Source organism: Pseudophryne corroboree, chromosome 10, assembly GCF_028390025.1.
Source record: "Pseudophryne corroboree isolate aPseCor3 chromosome 10, aPseCor3.hap2, whole genome shotgun sequence".
In the NCBI taxonomy this organism is placed as follows: Eukaryota; Metazoa; Chordata; class Amphibia; order Anura; family Myobatrachidae; genus Pseudophryne; species Pseudophryne corroboree.
Genome location: NC_086453.1, coordinates 325,396,386 through 325,414,660, shown reverse-complemented (window position 1 = coordinate 325,414,660; position 18,275 = coordinate 325,396,386). Strand labels below are relative to the sequence as shown.

At 44.1% G+C, this 18,275-nt stretch overlaps 1 protein-coding gene across 1 annotated transcript in view; it reads left to right on the top strand.

Moving 5' to 3' along the window:
* The window catches only part of SLC45A1 (solute carrier family 45 member 1), a 40,900-nt gene that overhangs the window by 11,104 nt on the left and 11,521 nt on the right, over positions 1 to 18,275 (top strand). Inside the window, exons 3-5 of the mRNA XM_063943556.1 lie at positions 2,467 to 2,559; positions 7,801 to 8,025; positions 11,997 to 12,727. Coding sequence (XP_063799626.1) covers positions 2,467 to 2,559; positions 7,801 to 8,025; positions 11,997 to 12,727 — 1,049 coding nt within the window. The remainder of the gene's footprint in view (positions 1 to 2,466; positions 2,560 to 7,800; positions 8,026 to 11,996; positions 12,728 to 18,275) is intronic.

Sequence of the window (18,275 nt, the reverse complement as noted above, 5' to 3'; positions counted from 1 at the left end):
ACATTTAACATCGGGCCTGATTCAGACATGTACACAAACTGATGGTTTACTTACATTTCCAATGTTTTGTGTATTCACAATCGGATGCAGTGCGCCCTAAGCCGCAGCCTGTTAATCGGATGGCCACAGGCTGATTGACGGGATCAGTACCAAATCCCGCTGGACGGGATAACGGCGGTCGGAATACCGACACCGGAATCCCGACCAGCACAATCCCGACAGGGGGGCGAGCGCAACGCAGACCCTTGTGGCCTCGCTGCGCTCGCCATGCTGTGGGCACGGTGCCTCGCTACGGTCGGCACACTAATTTATTCTCCCCTCTATGGGTGTCGTGGACACTCACAGAGGGAGAATATGCCGGGATTGTGCTGGTCAGGATTCCGGTTTCGGAATTCCGACCGCCGGGATTCTGTCCGGCGGGATCTTGATCGCATCCCTGATTAACAGGTTGCAGCCATTTGGTGACACGGAGTGGGCGACGACAGGAAGCGTTTTCCCCACCTAATTGCTGGCTCTACTGTGTGTAGATGACAAGGGCACTTTAAAGAAGGATACCATAAGCACATGATCCACTCATAGGGAGGTATTCAATGACTGTCAGAACTGACGTCTTGTCAATTTCCGACTTTTTTAGGTTGAAAACCTATTCATTGCCCCTGCCGTTTTTCCGACAAGTCAGCAATTCCGACTTGTTGGAAAACACGTGGCTCGGCGGAATAGCCGCAGATCCAGGTGTTTTGTCGGAAGCGCGTCCAAATCCAACAGGTTTTAGCCCTGTTTCCGACAATGTCAATCCGACTTTAAAAAAAAGTTGTGTTGGCATTGTCGGAAACGGCCACATTGAATACTGCATTGTCGATCTTTTCCATCAGAAAGGATCCGACAAGCATTGAATACCCCCCATAGTATACTATTATATAAGTTACCAATTAGAACACATATTGAATATGGGACATACTTAACTGAAATTTCCTAGAGGTGTAATAGAGGTGAGAGAAGTGGCGGGTTGCAGCATGAGCATCCCATCAACACAACCTCGTACTTCACAATTGTGGGGTCACCATTGGGGGCGGGGACATGATAGCCCCTGACTGGCCACTTCACTGGAGTAGTGGGCAGGATACAGGAGGCTAATCTATTCTCTCGGAAGAGCGGGATAACTTCCAATATTCAGGAGAATCTAGGACATTCCTGGAGAATATACAATTATGATATGTGGTACAATGGTCAGGTTACTGTAAGATAGATGTAGGAGAACTACAGAGGATTCAGAGGTGGCCAACATAATTAATAGAGGAAATAAAAAGATTATATTATACAAATAAGTTAGAAATATAGAATTGTTTACAATGGGAAAAAAGTTTGTTAGAGGTAAACTAATAACTATTTATAAATGAATTTGAGGTCAATACAAAGACTTGCTTAACATCTTTTCATACCAAGACCCATGGATAGGGGATATCAGTTGCAAATAGAAGAATGATGTTTTGACCATCATCATAGGAAGGGATCTTTACGGTAAAGGTGGTTAACCTGTGATATTGTGGAGGCAAATTCACTAACAGAATGGAATAATGGACTGAATGTCTTTCTTAATAGAAATGGTCAAACATTGGTAGTTGCTCAGTCATTCCTGGAAATAATTATGTATCAGGTGCTAGAAAGGGGGAGGGGTCACAGACAGAGATGGGTGGGGTTTGCAAATCCCACCCCTACATTTCCCTTCAGCACACTAAAACATTACCTGTAACCATACCTGAACCTATCTGGTAATAGAAATACAGAGAATTAGTTTACACATGTTTGCAAACTCATGTTTAAGCTGCTGAGCCACTTCACGGCTTCTCTGATATCAACAGTCCTAACACTACATGATAGCAGTGCCCACATAGGGCCATGTAATTTGACACAGTAGGCCTCATGATAAAGGCTATTACTACAACACATTCAGACAGAGAGCTAACTTACCCAGGAGCCACCCCCAGTATCTCCCATTGGCACTACAAGGAACAGCATGCCCTCCAAATGCTGGGGGTGGCTCCTGGGTAAGTTAGCTCTCTGTCTGAATTTCTTAGCGTGCTGAAGGGAAATGTAGGGGTGGGATTTGCAAACCCCCCCCCCCCTTTCTGTTTATTATAAATGGTATCAGTAGTTGTAATTAATAGGAGATATCATGGAGACTGATACAATTAGCATTGAAGAAATGTTAAACAGTTAGAATAGTGTTTCCAATTTCAACTTAAATAGCCATTTAACAAACTCCTAAAAATCCTGAATCTTTTATGCAGATTTCTGCATATATAAGTCTTGTCTGAGAGTCATTTCAGGCCACAAAGATCCAAACATGTCACCCATAGTCGCAGATATTGTATACTGCGCCCTGCAAGAAGGAGGCTACAAATGACATATTGGGGAATTGTCATGCCTGTCTCTGTCATGTGGACATGTTTTTTCTCCCCTGTTAAGGTTTTCTGCTCCAGCCATTACTGGGCGCATGGAGCGACACCTGCACATCCAGATTCGGAAGGAGGAGGCCGTTCATCCTTGTCCTTGCCATAGGTAGGTGCTCAGCTGAAATATACAAAACACTGTATTTAACAGATAAATTGAATCCTGTGGACCTGATGTCACATTTCTAATTTTATTGTGCAGCAAAATCAGCCCATACATCATTCTTGGGTCGTGATAACTCCCTAATTTCAGGGGCATCTAATTCATTTAATCATAAAATATTTCACACTGCAAAGGTGCACTATTGTCTAGTAAAAGGTGCGTGAGAGAGAGGACCAATCAAAAGCTGCAATCTCCTACTCAAGCCCCACCCCCTTGGCTTCCAGCTGGAGCGGTAAGAGGAGCGGAGGAGCCTACAGAGAAACAGCAGCAGTGAGCACCAATGAGGCTGCTAGGAGGGAGCTGAGAACTCAACTTTGGGTGGATTTCAGCAGGTTAAACAATCACTTTGAGACGCTTGATCATAGCTTTGTGTCTATCTACACACACAGGAGGCAACCATTATGTGGGCACCAGCAATATTCATAGGAATGCATGCATTCACTAGCATCCAGCAACAGAACTGAGGGACCTATTTATCATATATCTGCTGCAGTCTCTCCGTATCAGACAGGAGCCATCGCAACCTCCATAGAATTCTCTGGGGGCTGCTTTCCCGTTAGTATAATTCAATGCGCAGAATTACCCGTTTCACCCATTAGTAGCCTATGTGCTACTATTTTGCAGAAGTCACTTGGAGAGGGTTCCGCACATGCGTGGTCTGCTGATCGTGCCTGCGCAGAGCGGCCTCGGCTCCTGATGTAGTAGAATGGAAGTGATACTGTAGTTCTTTACACATCGCAGGATTGACTCTTTTCAGAGCCCCTGTCCCTGCATGTGAACTTATATGTTTGGGAGCTTGTGAATTATTATTATTGCCACAAATAGAGGCGATAAGAAATTCTAGTTATTCGGTTTGAAACCTAATGATTAGTAATTATACCCCTGAGTAACTTACTGACCGGTAGTTGCGTTCCGGCATAACACACATCTACAGTCTCCAACCGCTTCCGTTATTTCCAACACCACCTCATGAAAACACAACCACTTCTGGTATATACCCAAGGAGAACATCACACCATTAGCACAAAGGACAAAGCACGCAGAGATGCACAGGCCACATACTGTACTCAAAGAAAAACACCGTAAAAAAGAAAAGAGAAAAGTACTATATTAAAGATGAAAAGTAAAATGTCAAGGCTAGGGATAAGCTATATAATAAAATCAAGTGATGATAAGAAAAATAGATTATGTAAAAGAGAGACAGAAGGAGTAAAAGGGGAAGAAAGAGGAGGAGAAAAAAGTGAGAATCACTAGAGACAGTGAGAAAGAGAGCAAAAAAGGAAGAGGAGAAAAGAGAGACACAGGAGGAAAGAGAGGAAAAAATACTTAGGGGACAATATCTTCAGCGGGATGCAATGGCATCTGAGTTTGCCGAATGTGCAGGTTGCCGGCCGAATGCTGACTTTTTTTAAAGCGACAGTCATTTATAAGGCATTGTTTTGCCTCGTAAATGACTGCCACTTTAGAAAAATGTCCGAGTTAAGTCGGCATCCCGCAACTCATGCAAACACGGACGACATTATATATCCCGCTGCTTGTCTTAAATATTAGTTCAGTGATGAAATTTAAGGAGAAGATGTTTGCCAAAGTCAAGGAGTTAGGTGCAGTGACTGCCTTATAGTGCACTTCATCAGGTGGTTCAGTGCCTTTGTATGTTATTAGATAAGGGGATCGGTTGAGTGCATGTAAATTCCTTTGATGTGTGGCATACAGTCATTTTGCATCATCTTTGAGCTGGCAATCTTCATGTGTAAGCAAATACTTTACCTGGGACCCATTCAGTGCCTCCTTTTTGCACTCGCCATCTTTATAACCAGTAATAGATGTTATGTTGTAGAATTCTTATGACAGTAGTCGCTAATTGTTGCATTATGTTGTTGCTGTATTTGTGGTTCCTCCATTCTCAATACAGGTTGAGTATCCTATATCCAAATATTCCGAAATACGGACTTTTTTTAGTGAGAGTGAGATAGTGAAATCTTTGTTTTTTGATGGCTCAATGTACACAAACTTTGTTTAATACACAAAGTTATTAAAAATATTGTATTAAATGACCTTCAGGCTGTGTGTATAAGGTGTATATGAAACATAAATGAATTGTGTGAATATACACACACTTTGTTTAATGCACAAAGTTACAAAAAATATTGGCTAAATGACCTTCAGGCTGTGTGTATAAGGTGTATATGTAACATAAATGCATTCTGTGCTTAGATTTAGGTCCCAATACCATGATATCTCATTATGGTATGCAATTATTCCAAAATACGGAAAAATCCGATATCCAAAATACCTCTGGTCCCAAGCATTTTGGATAAGGGATACTGTATACAATTGAAAGTCGCAGCCACACCATGGAGATAAATTGCACGGTGATAAAGTACCAGCCAATCAGCTCCTAACTGACATGTCACAGGCTGTGTTTGAAAACTGACAGTTATGAGCTGATTAACTTGTACTATTTATCACTCTCCCCAAGGCTTGATAAATCTGGACTATAGTGTGGTAACATAGGCCCAGATTTATCAAGCCTTGGAGAGTGATAAATAGCACAGTGATAAAGTACCAACCAATCAGCTACTAACTGTCATTTTTCAAACACAGCATGTAACATGGCAGTTAGGAGCTGATTGGCTGGTACTTTATCACTGTGGAAACTATCACTCTCCAAGGCTTGATAAATTTGGGCCATAGTATACAAGACAATGCACAGTCGAACACAGAAAACAAGCAAATTGCAATACAGCATTTCATATTTATTTCTATTTTTATACAGTATTTTATAATAATACATGGCAAAGAAATGTTTAAAACGTGAAAGATTACCTGTATGTTTATTTGCAGTAAAAACAAATGTACAAGGTTTATTAACCAAAGTCACGCCATTTACCTAAGACAGAAATCAGATAAAATTGCATGAAAAAACAAAGCAGGAATTCTGGGCCAGCGTGATTATACTGTAACTATAAGCTGATAGACAAGAGTGCTAAAACGCCTTTGTGTACTCACCAGCTAAGCTAACACCCGTATGACAGTCCACGCAGCAATATCTCTTCCCTGATAATTGTCTAGGTGAGGGATCAATAGAAAACAAACTCAGCTTTTCTGCAGTGACTGGTTTATGTAGGAATACCGTAAATAGCATGCGCCCTATGGATATGGCCAGTCCATGGAGCGTATATGCCCCTCCAGCCATCTCCCCCCTCCTCCCTTAGGTCCATATATTCATACGGTAGATGGTGCACCGGGGATTTTTCTGCAATCCAGATGCGCTAATCCGCCACAGTAATTCGAATTTAAATCTTTGTTTTCTAAACGTCTTTCCTGTACAATGGAAAAGTTATATTTTATTATATTTTAATTTCTCACAAGCTGAAATGAAGATATATGGGCTAAAGAAATCTATACAATAAAAAAAAGGTATAAAAGATCAAGATAAAAAAATATATAGGCTATCTAGCTAATCTCTCATATTTTGTTCATTTCTATCAATGGTGGTCATTCCGAGTTGTTCGCTCGGCAATTTTCTTCGCATCGCAGCGATTTTCCGCTAACTGCGCATGCGCAATGTTCGCACTGCGACTGCGTTAAGTAAATTTGCTATGCAGTTAGGTATTTTACTCACGGCATTACGAGGTTTTTTCTTCGTTCTGGTGATCGTAATGTGATTGACAGGAAGTGGGTGTTTCTGGGCGGAAACTGGCCGTTTTATGGGAGTGTTTGAAAAAACGCTACCATTTTTGGGAAAAACACGGGAGTGTCTGGGCGAATTCTGGGTGTGTTTGTGACGTCAAACCAGGAACGAAACTGACTGAACTGATCGCAGTGGCAGAGTAAGTGTCGAGCTACTCAGAAACTGCAAAGAAATTTCTATTCGCAATTTTGAGAATCTTTCGTTCGCAATTTTGATAAGCTAAGATTCACTCCCAGTAGGCGGCGGCTTAGCGTGTGCAATGCTGCTAAAAGCAGCTTGCGAGCGAACAACTCGGAATGAGGGCCAATGTCACTAATGTCTACCAATCTTGCTCGTGTCCATCAGTGTCACTTATCTCTCCATCCATGTATCCAGGGCAGTACACATGGTGTAATGGTTAGCATTACTTCCTCACAGCACTAAAGGGCCCCATACACTACAACGATATGTCTGAGGCTGAAGTCGGAGGCGATTTCCCTTGAACTCTTCCGGGAGTGGTTTCATACGATTCCATAAGATTTGGTACATTTTGCATGAGATATATCGTATGCGATCCCAGCCATGCCTGCGGGAAACGACATATCACGAGTGCAGCACTAACGATCTAGGGGAGCCGACCCGACCCTCACGGTAACGCGCATCGGATCGAATACACCTCCAAAATGCCCGATTTCACCCGATATATCGGCCCGAATGCCCGAAATTGGATGAAATCGGGGATTATCGTTCTAGTGTATGGGGCTCTTAAGGTCATGGGTTCAATTCCCACCATGGCCCTGACTGTGTGGAGTTTGTATATTCTCCCCATACTTGTGTGAGTTTCCTCCTGGTACTCCGGTTTCCTTCCACAGTCTGTGTGTGCATATAAATGTGCTAGGGAATATAGATTATAGTCCACTGGGGCAGGGACTGATGTGAATGGCCAAATATTCTCTGTAAAGCGCTGCGGAATATGTGTGCGCTATATAAATAACTGGTAATAAATAAATGTATCTGTCTCATTATTATTCATGTCAGAATGCTACTGGGAGACAGGTATGCAGGGCAAGGACAAAGAGGAGATTTTGCTAGTGACTTTCAGTGGAGGTCACGGTGGTAACCCCTTGTTCATGTCTATGTAAAAACATATATTGTGAGTATACAGTCTATGTAGGGCTTCTGTGTCGGGTTGTTGTCACCTGCTCCTGGTGATAAGTAGACTTTGCTGTATTTATTTTCTTGGAACTGAAACCTGGAGGTTCTAGAGATCTGATCATTTCAGATGAAAACTCAAAACTGCTCTTGGCTCTTGTGTTGTATTCTCGCCTGGTCATAGGGTCGGCTTCAGAATCCAGTTATAGGATACTGTACATTTGGTGTCATACATCTGCCAGCATTTCCCTCTGCCTCATTGTGTGTAGGTATTCTATAGATGCAAGACTATTACTGTGCACTGATAGTGATTTAGGTTTCCATGGTGTTGTCAGAAGATATGATGTCTCTCTTTCTCCTAGGCGCCTTATTTGGCCTCACCCTTCTGCTGAATGGAAGAGACATAGGACTATCTGCGTCGGATACTCTTAGCAATCATAAATGGGGTCTCATTCTTACAATCTGCGGTGTGGTTCTCATGGATTTCAGCGCAGACTCTGCAGATAATCCCAGCCATGCCTACATGATGGACGTGTGCACACCAGAGGATCAAGACAGGGGACTCAACATTCATGCTCTGCTAGGAGGTAAGTGCTAAATCCACTAATTATAGGCATAAGAAATGGATGTAACTCTCAGAGGTAAAGGTGTTTATGGCAGGTTTTCAAATCACCGGATCTATTAAAGGCAAAACTGATGGAAAATTTACAAAAATGTGCCATGTTCGAAACAGGCAACTACAAATTGCTGGATATTCTATCATTCAGTTTCACAAACCACAGGAAAACCTGCCCGAAAAAAATGGCTAGAAGTGCCCCTTTTGTGTTATAAACTAGTAGGGCTCTGTTTGTTTATTGTATTAAATAATATTGCCCCCTACGTTTGTGTTATTAACTAATAATGGCCTTTTTATAGATATTAGCACCCAGCACTGTGACATGGTTTCGTAGCGCTCTGTGCCGGGCCACCAGCACCGGGGAAGAGCATGCTCCAAGTGACTGCAGAAATGGCATTGTTGTTGTTCCAAGCGCCCTGCTAGCCACAAGCAAGAGCTGTTGGGCGGTGCTCTGTGCAGTGGCACTGGCTGCACACCCCCACTTATTACCCTGATAGCACCCCTTTCATTTATTTTATTAAGTGTAAATGCGCCCTTTTTTTAGTTTATCAAATAATTGTCGATCCCTTATTGACGTTAATACTTTTGCTCCTTCATCAGAGTAAATAATTAACTGTACCCCTTTTTTATTTTTTAAGAGTTTGATGCTTATTCATTTTAATAATTAATGGGTTGCTTTATTGATGTCTAAGCAATTTTACGTTTTCGACTGATAACACATTCCATAGGGCAGTGGTGTCAGTAAGTACTTACATACACTATTCTTCTTTCCTTGATCCAAGGTAGTCCATGAGTTAGATCAGTGGGTCCCAAACTCTGTGCTCAAGGACCCCCAACAGTCCCTGTTTTCCAGGTCACCCAGCAGGTGCACAGGTGCATTCATTACTCACTGGCACATTTTAAAAGATCCACTGGTGGAGCTAATAATTTCACTAGTGATTCTGCGAGGAGACCTGGAAAACATGAACTGTGTGGGGTCCTGAGGACCGAGTTTGGAAACCAGTGAATTAGATAAAAGAAAACTCTATTGAGACGACAGGCGGCACACAGAGAGCCAGAGCCGGCCCTAACCAATATGATGCCCTAGGCAAGATTTTGGCTGGTGCCCCCTATCACCGCCGCTAGTTCTGCAGGAAATGCCTGGCATGAGTCAGCTGGCAGCTCTGCTAACGTCGGGTGCCTTTTGTTTATGAAAATGCATCTTATTTGCATTACTATGTGGCTAGGACGCACAAGCTGCTTCTGCTGATTAAAATGATATGCAGCATGCCTATATTCTGTGTGCGACTGCGGCTGTATCTGCATATGAAATGCTACATTACAGTGATTTCCAGGAATACACTGAAACGTAGCACTTTGTATGCAGATACAGCCGCAGTCACACACAGAATATAGGCATGCTGCATATCATTTTAATCAGCAGAAGCTGCTGGTGCCCCTAAGCATACCAAATGCCCTAGGCATTTGCCTAGTTTGCCTATGCCTAAGGCCGGCTCTGCAGAGAGCACCCAAGGCAGAATCAGTTATGTCCTGGTTGCCGTCTACTTGACTGACAATTCATCAGAGATAAATTCTGTAGTTCTAAAAAATATTTCCCATCAACACAGAGAATTAACAACTGATTCAAGGAAAATGTAAACCACATTTATGCAATTTTCTACTAATTCTATTCTTTCTACTATCACAGTAAACTTACAAATTTGCAAAAATGTGAAAATAAAAAACTTACAGTTTAGCTTTTGTTTTCGTTCTTGACTGTGCATTGAGTTCTAATTCAGAATGTCTGAAAACAAAATGGTAAAGAAAATAAGACGTCCAAACCTAATCAAATGTGTAAGATAGAAATATTAACCAGGTCCCTGTGATGCGAGAAGAGATCTTTTTGCGTGATCCCGTCCTTGTGTGGCAGCAGGATAGTTGAGGAGACACAGTCGACATACAAAGTTATTCCAAAATGAATTTTAAAAAAATATAGCGAAAAACAGTATGTTATTTCCTATCCTATTTAATTAGAATCAATTAAATGGACACAACACACGTATTTTACCAATTTTTTTATTGCCATGTGGTTGGACCACAATGCATCATTCCTGCCAAGTCAAACAGAGGGTGGCCAGCTGAAGTATTCTATGTATAATTCACTTATTGATTCTCATCCATTAACATTGCGCCACACAAAGGTCTCCATTCCAGCAGCTCCACAGCATGTGTTGACCACACACTTCCAGGATGATGGAACCTGGCTTTGGTCATCTCACAACCTCACTTACCAACATGCCTGAATATATTTTAATTGACTTTAATCTGATTTTTATTACTGGCATAAGATCCAGTATATCACAGCATATGTGGTCTGCATTAGTGTGTAGTCAATTGGCATTTCATGTGGTTCAATGACCATGCATTGTGGTTGCATGTAGGACATTTGTCATGTTTTATATCTCTTCATAATGTAAAACAAAAAAATTCTGTATGACTGGTCTCTTCAGTTCAGATACCTAAAGAGTAAGTGTATTGCTCTCAGGGCCGGAATAAGCCTTGGAGGGCATGAGGCATTTAAGACAGGGGGCCCGGGGGAAGGTGGGATATATATTATGCATACCTCCCAACATGACCCTTTCCAGGAGGGACAAAATGCTCTGCTCCTGGACTGGCGTCACCTGTGTTGAACTATTTAATTGATAAAAAAGGTATTTCAACACAGGTGAGGAGGAGAAGTAGGGATCCCTGGGGCACTTACAGTCCTCTCCACCCTCCTATCTCTCTACTGGTTGGGAAGTTTCAGTGGTAGGGCATGAAACCTAATACTCCTGTGTCTCTGCCTGCATTACATACTGTCCTTCTCACATTCTGGCTGCTTGGTTCTGCTGCTGCACAAGAGAGAGAGAGAGATAGTGATGTCATTGTGCTCTGGCCAGGGAACCCCCTGACAGAGGGGGGCCCGGGGTACAGTATCTCCAGTTCCCCCTCCTTAATCTGTCTATGACTACTCTATACACATTGATTTTACATCTCATTTTTCCCTCCCGGCATGTGGAGCACCTTAGGAGGTTTGTTTATAAAGGTTGAGTATCCCATATCCAAATATTCCGAAATACGGAATATTCCGAAATACGGGCTTTTTTGAGTGAGAGTGAGATAATGAAACCTTTGTTTTTTGATGGCTCAATGTACACAAACTTTGTTTAATACACAAGGTTATTAAAAATATTGTATTAAATGACCTTCAGGCTGTGTGTATAAGGTGTATATGAAACATAAATGAATTGTGTGAATGTAGACACACTTTGTTTAATGCACAAAGTTATAAAAAAATAATGGCTAAAATGACCTTCAGGCTGTGTGTATAAGGTGTATATGTAACATAAATGCATTCTGTGCTTAAATTTAGGTCCCATCACCATGATATCTCATTATGTTATGCATTTATTCCAAAATACGGAAAAATCCGATATCCAAAATACTTCCAGTCCCAAGCATTTTGGATAAGGGATACTCAACCTGTACTACCAGTAATTACCCATTGAGAAAAATAATTGAAACCCATATTTATAATTAATAATTTTACACTGTTAAGTTCATATTTGCCATACTTTCACTAAGCCTGAAATCAGTTTATTAACTGAGTAGTAGTGGAGATGCTACTTCACCCAGCTTGCCTTTGATGTTTTAAAGAAGGAAAGGACCAAGCAAGCTACTAAATGACTGCACACACACAGATCCAGATCAATAAAGCACAGCAGAGACTGAACTTGGGATATCGATGTCACTAATTACGGCAACCTAGCACATAATTAATGTTAAAAGGCACACAGCACAACTTTGTCATATGCATTGACTGTCCTGCAAAATTTGTATTTTAATAGTACTGGCTATAAAAAATTAGATATGGATGAAAAATATTTTTGGAAAAATTTAACCAATGCTCCTTAATTTCCCCAGGACTTGGCGGTGGCTTTGGCTATGTCGTTGGTGGCATAAACTGGAACAAGACAAGTTTTGGGAAAGCAATGGGAGGACAGTTACGAGTCATCTATATCTTCACGTCAATAACACTGTCCATCACTACCATCCTAACATTGATCAGCATTCCCGAGAGACCTCTCCAATACTTTAACAAAAAGAAAGTGGTGATGAAAAGCCCTAGTCTCCCGTTGCCCCCATCACCACCAGTTTTCTTTGAAGAACATGAAAATCAAAGTGCACCTTCACAAAACTCAAACCACTCGTATGCAACCTTCACCAGCCCCATCTCTCCCCTCAGTCCACTCACACCAAAGTATGGCAGTTTGATCAGCCGAGACAATTCTTTAACAGGGATTAACGAGTTTGCTTCCTCTTTTGGAACCACCAATATTGATAGTGTTCTTATTGACTGCTTTACCGGAGGACACGAGGGTTTCTCTTCGACCTCCGGTAGCTTGCCGAGACAAGCAAGTAGTCTTCCCCGAGTTCCTGAAAGTTTGTACTGCAGTGGAAACAGAAGCCTGGACTCTGTAGACAACTTAAGTCCTGGCACAGAGCGAGGTAACTTAAGAGTTGGGTCACTTGACGCACCAAAGCCTAGATCTTCAGGAATATTGAAAAGGCCGCAGACATTAGCTATCCCGGATATAGTGACAGGAACATGCCCTGAGAGCAGCCGGAGGCGAAATGTGACATTCAGTCAACAGGTAAAATTTACAAAATCTGTAGTAACTGTTTCTTTACTAAAAGTTTCCTTGGATAAATGTAATTCTCATTATATTATATAATAGGATTTTAAATACCTACCGGTAAATCCTTTACTCGTAGTCCATAAGGGATATTGGGGAAATCTAGTACGATGGGGTATAGACGGGGTCCAAAGGAGCCAGTGCACTTTAAATTTTCTTCACTGGGTGTGCTGGCTCCTCCCCTCTATGCCCCCTCCCACAGGCAGTTATAGGTAAAAATGTGCCAGAAGGAGAAAGGACATATATGAGGGAAGGAAATATGACAACAAGGAGTGGTGAGATTTACACACCAGCACACCACTAACATACAACTACCAGCAACGGCTGGAAATAACAGCAACAGGTAACCACACAAAAGAGAACCTGCAGAAAAGTCACCACACTGAGGCGGGCGCCCAATAGCCCTTATGAACTACAAGAAAAGGATTTATCGGTAGGTAATTAAAATCCTATTTTCTCTAGCATCCATAAGGGATATTGGGGAAATCTAGTACGATGGGGACGTCCCAAAGCTTCCAGAACGGGTGGGAACATGCAGAGACTGCTACAGCACCACCTGCCCAAACTGGGTATCCTCTTTGGCCAGGGTATCAAACTTGTAGAACTTAACAAAAGTGTTCTCCGACCAAGTAGCAGCTCGGCAAAGTTGTAAAGCCGAGACTCCACGGGCAGGCGCCCAACAAGATCCCACAGATCTTGTAGAGTGGGTCTTCAGAGACTTAGGAACAGGTAAGGCTGCCGACACATAGGCCTGTTGGATAGTAAACCTAATCCAACGAGCAATGGACTGCTTTGAAGCAGGACAACCCTTTTTCTGTGCATCATAAAGCACGAACAAGGAATCCGTCTTCCTTATCCGAGCCGTTCTCTTGACATAGATCTTCAAGGCTCGCACAGCATCCAATGCATCCAGAGGAGCAGAAGCGCCCGAACAGGACAGAATCACAAGAGGTTGATTCAAGTGAAACGCAGAGACAACCTTCGGCAGGAACTGCTGTCTAGTCCGAAACTCCGCTCTGTCCTCGTAAAAGACCAAATATGGATGTTTACACGACAAGGCCCCCAATTCTGATACACATCGAGCAGAAGCCAGGGCCAGTAACATCATCGTCTTCCACGTGAGGTACTTGTCTTCTAACGTCATCAAAGGTTCAAACCAGGAGGACTGTAGAAATTCCAACACCACATCCAGATCCCAGGGTGCCGTAGGCAGCACAAAAGGAGGTTGTATGTGGAGTACCCCTTGCAAGAAGGTCTGAATTTCTGGCAACACTGCCAATTTCTTCTAGAAGAAAATGAAGAGGGCTGAAATCTGAACCTTAATGGAACCCAGACATAAGCCCTTATCCACACCAGCCTGCAGGAAACATAAGAAACGTCCCAAGTGAAACTCAGCAAGTTGCACCAAGAGACATATCTCCTCCAGATACAGTATGATGATAGTGTTTTGACATCACAGGTTTCCTGGCCTGAACCATGGTAGCAATAACCTTTTTGGAAAGGCCCTTGTGAGCTAGGATGTTCCACTCATCCTCCATGTCGTCATATGAAGTCGCCGTAAGTCCGGGTAGACGAACGGTCCTTGTTGAAGAAGATCGCTTCTTAGTGGTAGATGCTAAGGGTCTTCGATGGACATTCCCAGAAGAACCGCGTACCACGCCCTCCAAGGCCAATCCAGGGCATTCAGAATTGCCTGGACTCTTTGATTCCTGATTTGCTTTATCACCCTTGGGAGCAATGGAATCATAGGAAACAGGTAGACCAGCCTGTAAGGTCAAGGCCACTGCCCTCGCCCGAGGGTCCCTGCTTCGTGAGCAATACCAAGGAAGCTACTTGTTGAGATGAGAAGCCATCATGTCTATCTGTGGGCAGCCCCACCGGTGGATGATCTGCTGGAACACCTGCTGGTGGAGACCCCACTCCCCCGGGTGGAGATCGTGATGACTCAGGAAGTCCACTTCCCAGTTGTCCACTCCCGGAATAAAGATTGCGGACATTGCTCTTGCATTTCTTTCTGCCCAGAGGAGTATCCTTGACACCTCTCGCAGGCAGGCTCTGCTTTTGTCCATCCTTGACAATTGATGTACCCCACTGCTGTGGCGTTGTCCGACTGTACTTGGATTGCGTGATACTTGAGCAGAGGAGAGGCCTGAAGCAGAGCATTGTAGATCGCCCGAAGTTCCAGAATGTTGATCGGAAGGAGGCTTTCGTGGGCCGACCACCAGCCCTGAAAATACGCCCCTTGGGTGACAGCTCCCCATCCACGTAGACTCGCATCCGTCGTGAGGAGGGTCCAATCCTGGATCCTGAAACTCCGGCCCTCCAGTAGATTGGAGGACTGCAGCCACCACAGGAGGGAAATCCTGGCCCGAGGCAACAGCCGTATTCTCCAATGCATCTGAAGATGTAATCCGGACCATTTGCTCAGGAGATCCAGCTGAAAAGTTCTGGCCCGGAACCTCCCATATTGGATTGCCTCGTATGAGGGGACCATCTTTCCCAACAATCTTATGCAAAGATGGATGGACACTCGAGTTGGCTCCAGGTTGGACTTTTGTAAGTTGAGGATCCACCCATGGTGTGACAGAAGTTGGATAGAGCGGTCCATATGGAGCAACAAAAGCTCCCTGGATCTTGCTTTGATCAGAAGATCATCCAGGTAAGGGACCACATTGACCCCCAGGATCCAGAGTTGGAACATCATTTCCCCCATCACCTTAGTGAATACCCTCGGGGCTGTGGACAGGCTGAAGGGCAGTGCCTGGAATTGGAAATGATCATCCAGCAGGGCAAACCGCAGGTACACCTGATGAGGCGGCCAAATCGGATTATGGAGGTAGGCGTCCTTTATATCCAAGGAGATCATGAATTCCTGTTCCTCCAGGCCCGCAATCACAGTTTGCAGGGATTCCATTTTAAACTTGAACACCTTCAAATATGGATTCAAGGATTTTAGATTTAAAATGGGTCTTACCGAACTGTCCGGTTTTGGTACCACAAATAGGTTGGAGTAAAACCCCTTGCCGCGTTGCGGTATTGGTACTGTAACAACAACGTGAGAGTGGACCAACTTTTGGATGGCCTGTTGCAACGTAACTTGCATATCCTCCAAAGCTGGTAAGCTTGATTTGAAAAATCGTTGGGGAGGAGTACTGTCGAACTCAAGCTTGTAGCCTTGAGAAATAAGATTTCTGACCCAGGCATCCCAGACGCGGCTGAAGTGACGCAGTCAAGCCACCACCTCGAGATCCCCTCAGGGTGGGTGGGCACCGTCATGCTGAGGCCTTAGTGGAAGCAGAACTGGTGGTCTGTTCCTGAGAGCTGGTGCTTGCAGGCTTTCTAGACTTACCTCTGGTGCCTCTAGTCGCATTGGAGGCACCTCTGGCCTTAGATCGAAATCTGTGAGAATGAAAGGACTGGACAGACGGCCCTGGGTAGGAACGTCTCATCGGCAGGGCCCCAGAGGGGAGAAACGTGGATTCCCCAGCCGTAACTTTGGAAATCCAGGTATCCAATTCAACGCCAAAAAGCCACTCCCCAGAAAAGGGGAGGGATTCCACACTATGTTTGGATTCTGTGTCCGCTATCCACTGAGGCAGCCACAAGGCCCTGCGCGCCGACACTGCCATAGCAGAAGTCCTAGCATTAATGTTCCCCATCTCCTTGAGCGGATCACAGAGGACACGTGTAGTGTCCTGAATGTGTTTTATGAGGGTTACCATAGTAACCAAGGGCATATCCCCCGTGAGACCCCCCTGAATTTGAGTGGGCCATGAATGAATGGCATGGGTTATCCAGCAACCCACAATGACCGGCCTTTGTGATATACCTGCTGCTGTGTATATAGGCTTTAGTGTAGTCTCTATCTTTCTATCCCCAGGATCCTACATGGTAAAGGAGCCCGGGGCAGGCAGCACCGCCCTTTTAGACAGGCGAGAGACTGATACATCCACCCCAGGGGGTTCCTCACAAAATTTTCTACCTTCAGGAGCAAATGGGAAAGTGCGCAAAAAATGTTTGGACACTTGGAATTTTTTGTCTGGCTTTTTGCAGGCCTGCTTGAATAGGTCATCTACTCTGTAGAGTCAGGGAAAGTGACATTAGGCTTGTTTTGTATAAAGAAAAACGACTGCTGTGACGCAGCGTCCTCTAGAGGGAGCTTTAACACGTCCCGTATAGCCAGAATTAGGGGTTCAATACCCTGAACAGAATCAGGATCTCAACTAACGGGGTCCAGGTCATCCCCATCCTCCGGTATGTCATCATCTGTATCAGAGAGTAGAGCAGGTAACCCACGTTTCTGTGGACCTGCATGAGAGAGGGAAGGGCTGTGCATCTGCTCTAGCAGCTAAATCTGCAAAAGCTTGTTGTAGTAGCTGAGTCTTCTGCACATTAGCAGTGAGCTGGGATGACATATTTGACATCATTGATTTAAGAGACCCTAACCAGTGGGGCTCTGGACCCTCTCCCCCAGCCCCTTCACTGGTATGTGAAGATTGACTGCATTGTTCACATGAAACAGAGTCATTATATAATGGAGAGAATCTGGCGTGACATACACTGCACAGTTTGTGTTTACCCATGTTTCACAGTAAGCACAATCACATATACACAGAGAGTGTCCCCTAGTGGGGCCCCCGGTTTGTACTCACTACCGACGTCACCTTCAGGCAGCTTTAGGGGTGTGCGGCGTGCTGCGGTTGTGGCAGCCAAGGCGCAGTGCCCCGCTGAACAACAACCCCTCAGGACGGTGGTCCTGCAGCGGGAAAGCGGCTCTGCACCTCGTAAGGCTGGTGACCCCCACTCCCCAACTCCCATGGTGCAGGTATGCTGTTGCCCAGACAGCATACCGAATATAACAAACCGAAAACAAAGAAATTGAAGAAAACTCTCTGGAGCTCCATAGTGCTCATCCTCTCCTGAGGGCACTTGTATCTAAACTGCCTGTGGGAGGGGGCATAGAGGGGAGGAGCCAGCACACCCAGTGAAGAAAATTTTAAGTGCACTGGCTCCTTTGGAGCCCGTCTATACCAATGGTACTAGATTCCCCAATATCCCTTATGGATGCTAGAGAAAATCTGTAACATTTTGCTGCTATGGCCAAAATGATGATAGCTGATTGGGGTCTATGTACTCAGCCTTGGAGAGAGATAAAGTACCAACCAACCCGCTCCTACCTGCCATTTTTCAAACCCAGCCTATAACATGACAGTTAGGAGCTGATTGGCTGATAACATGATCATGCATGCTACAATTTAGGGCAGAGGTTCCCAAACTTTTTTGAATCACGGCACCCTAGAGCAGCAGAATCTTTTTCATGGCACCCCTAGGCCCAAAGTTTCCTATTGAGAAATTTGGAAACAAATATTAAATTAAGCAAATTGTGTTTATATGTCATCCATAGGTTCTATTGTGTGGTGAGGGACAATATTAGCTTCTGCTTGTCCACGTGTTTTATGGATGACAGCCACCAGCACTGCTTTAGCCTATTACATTGATCATAAAT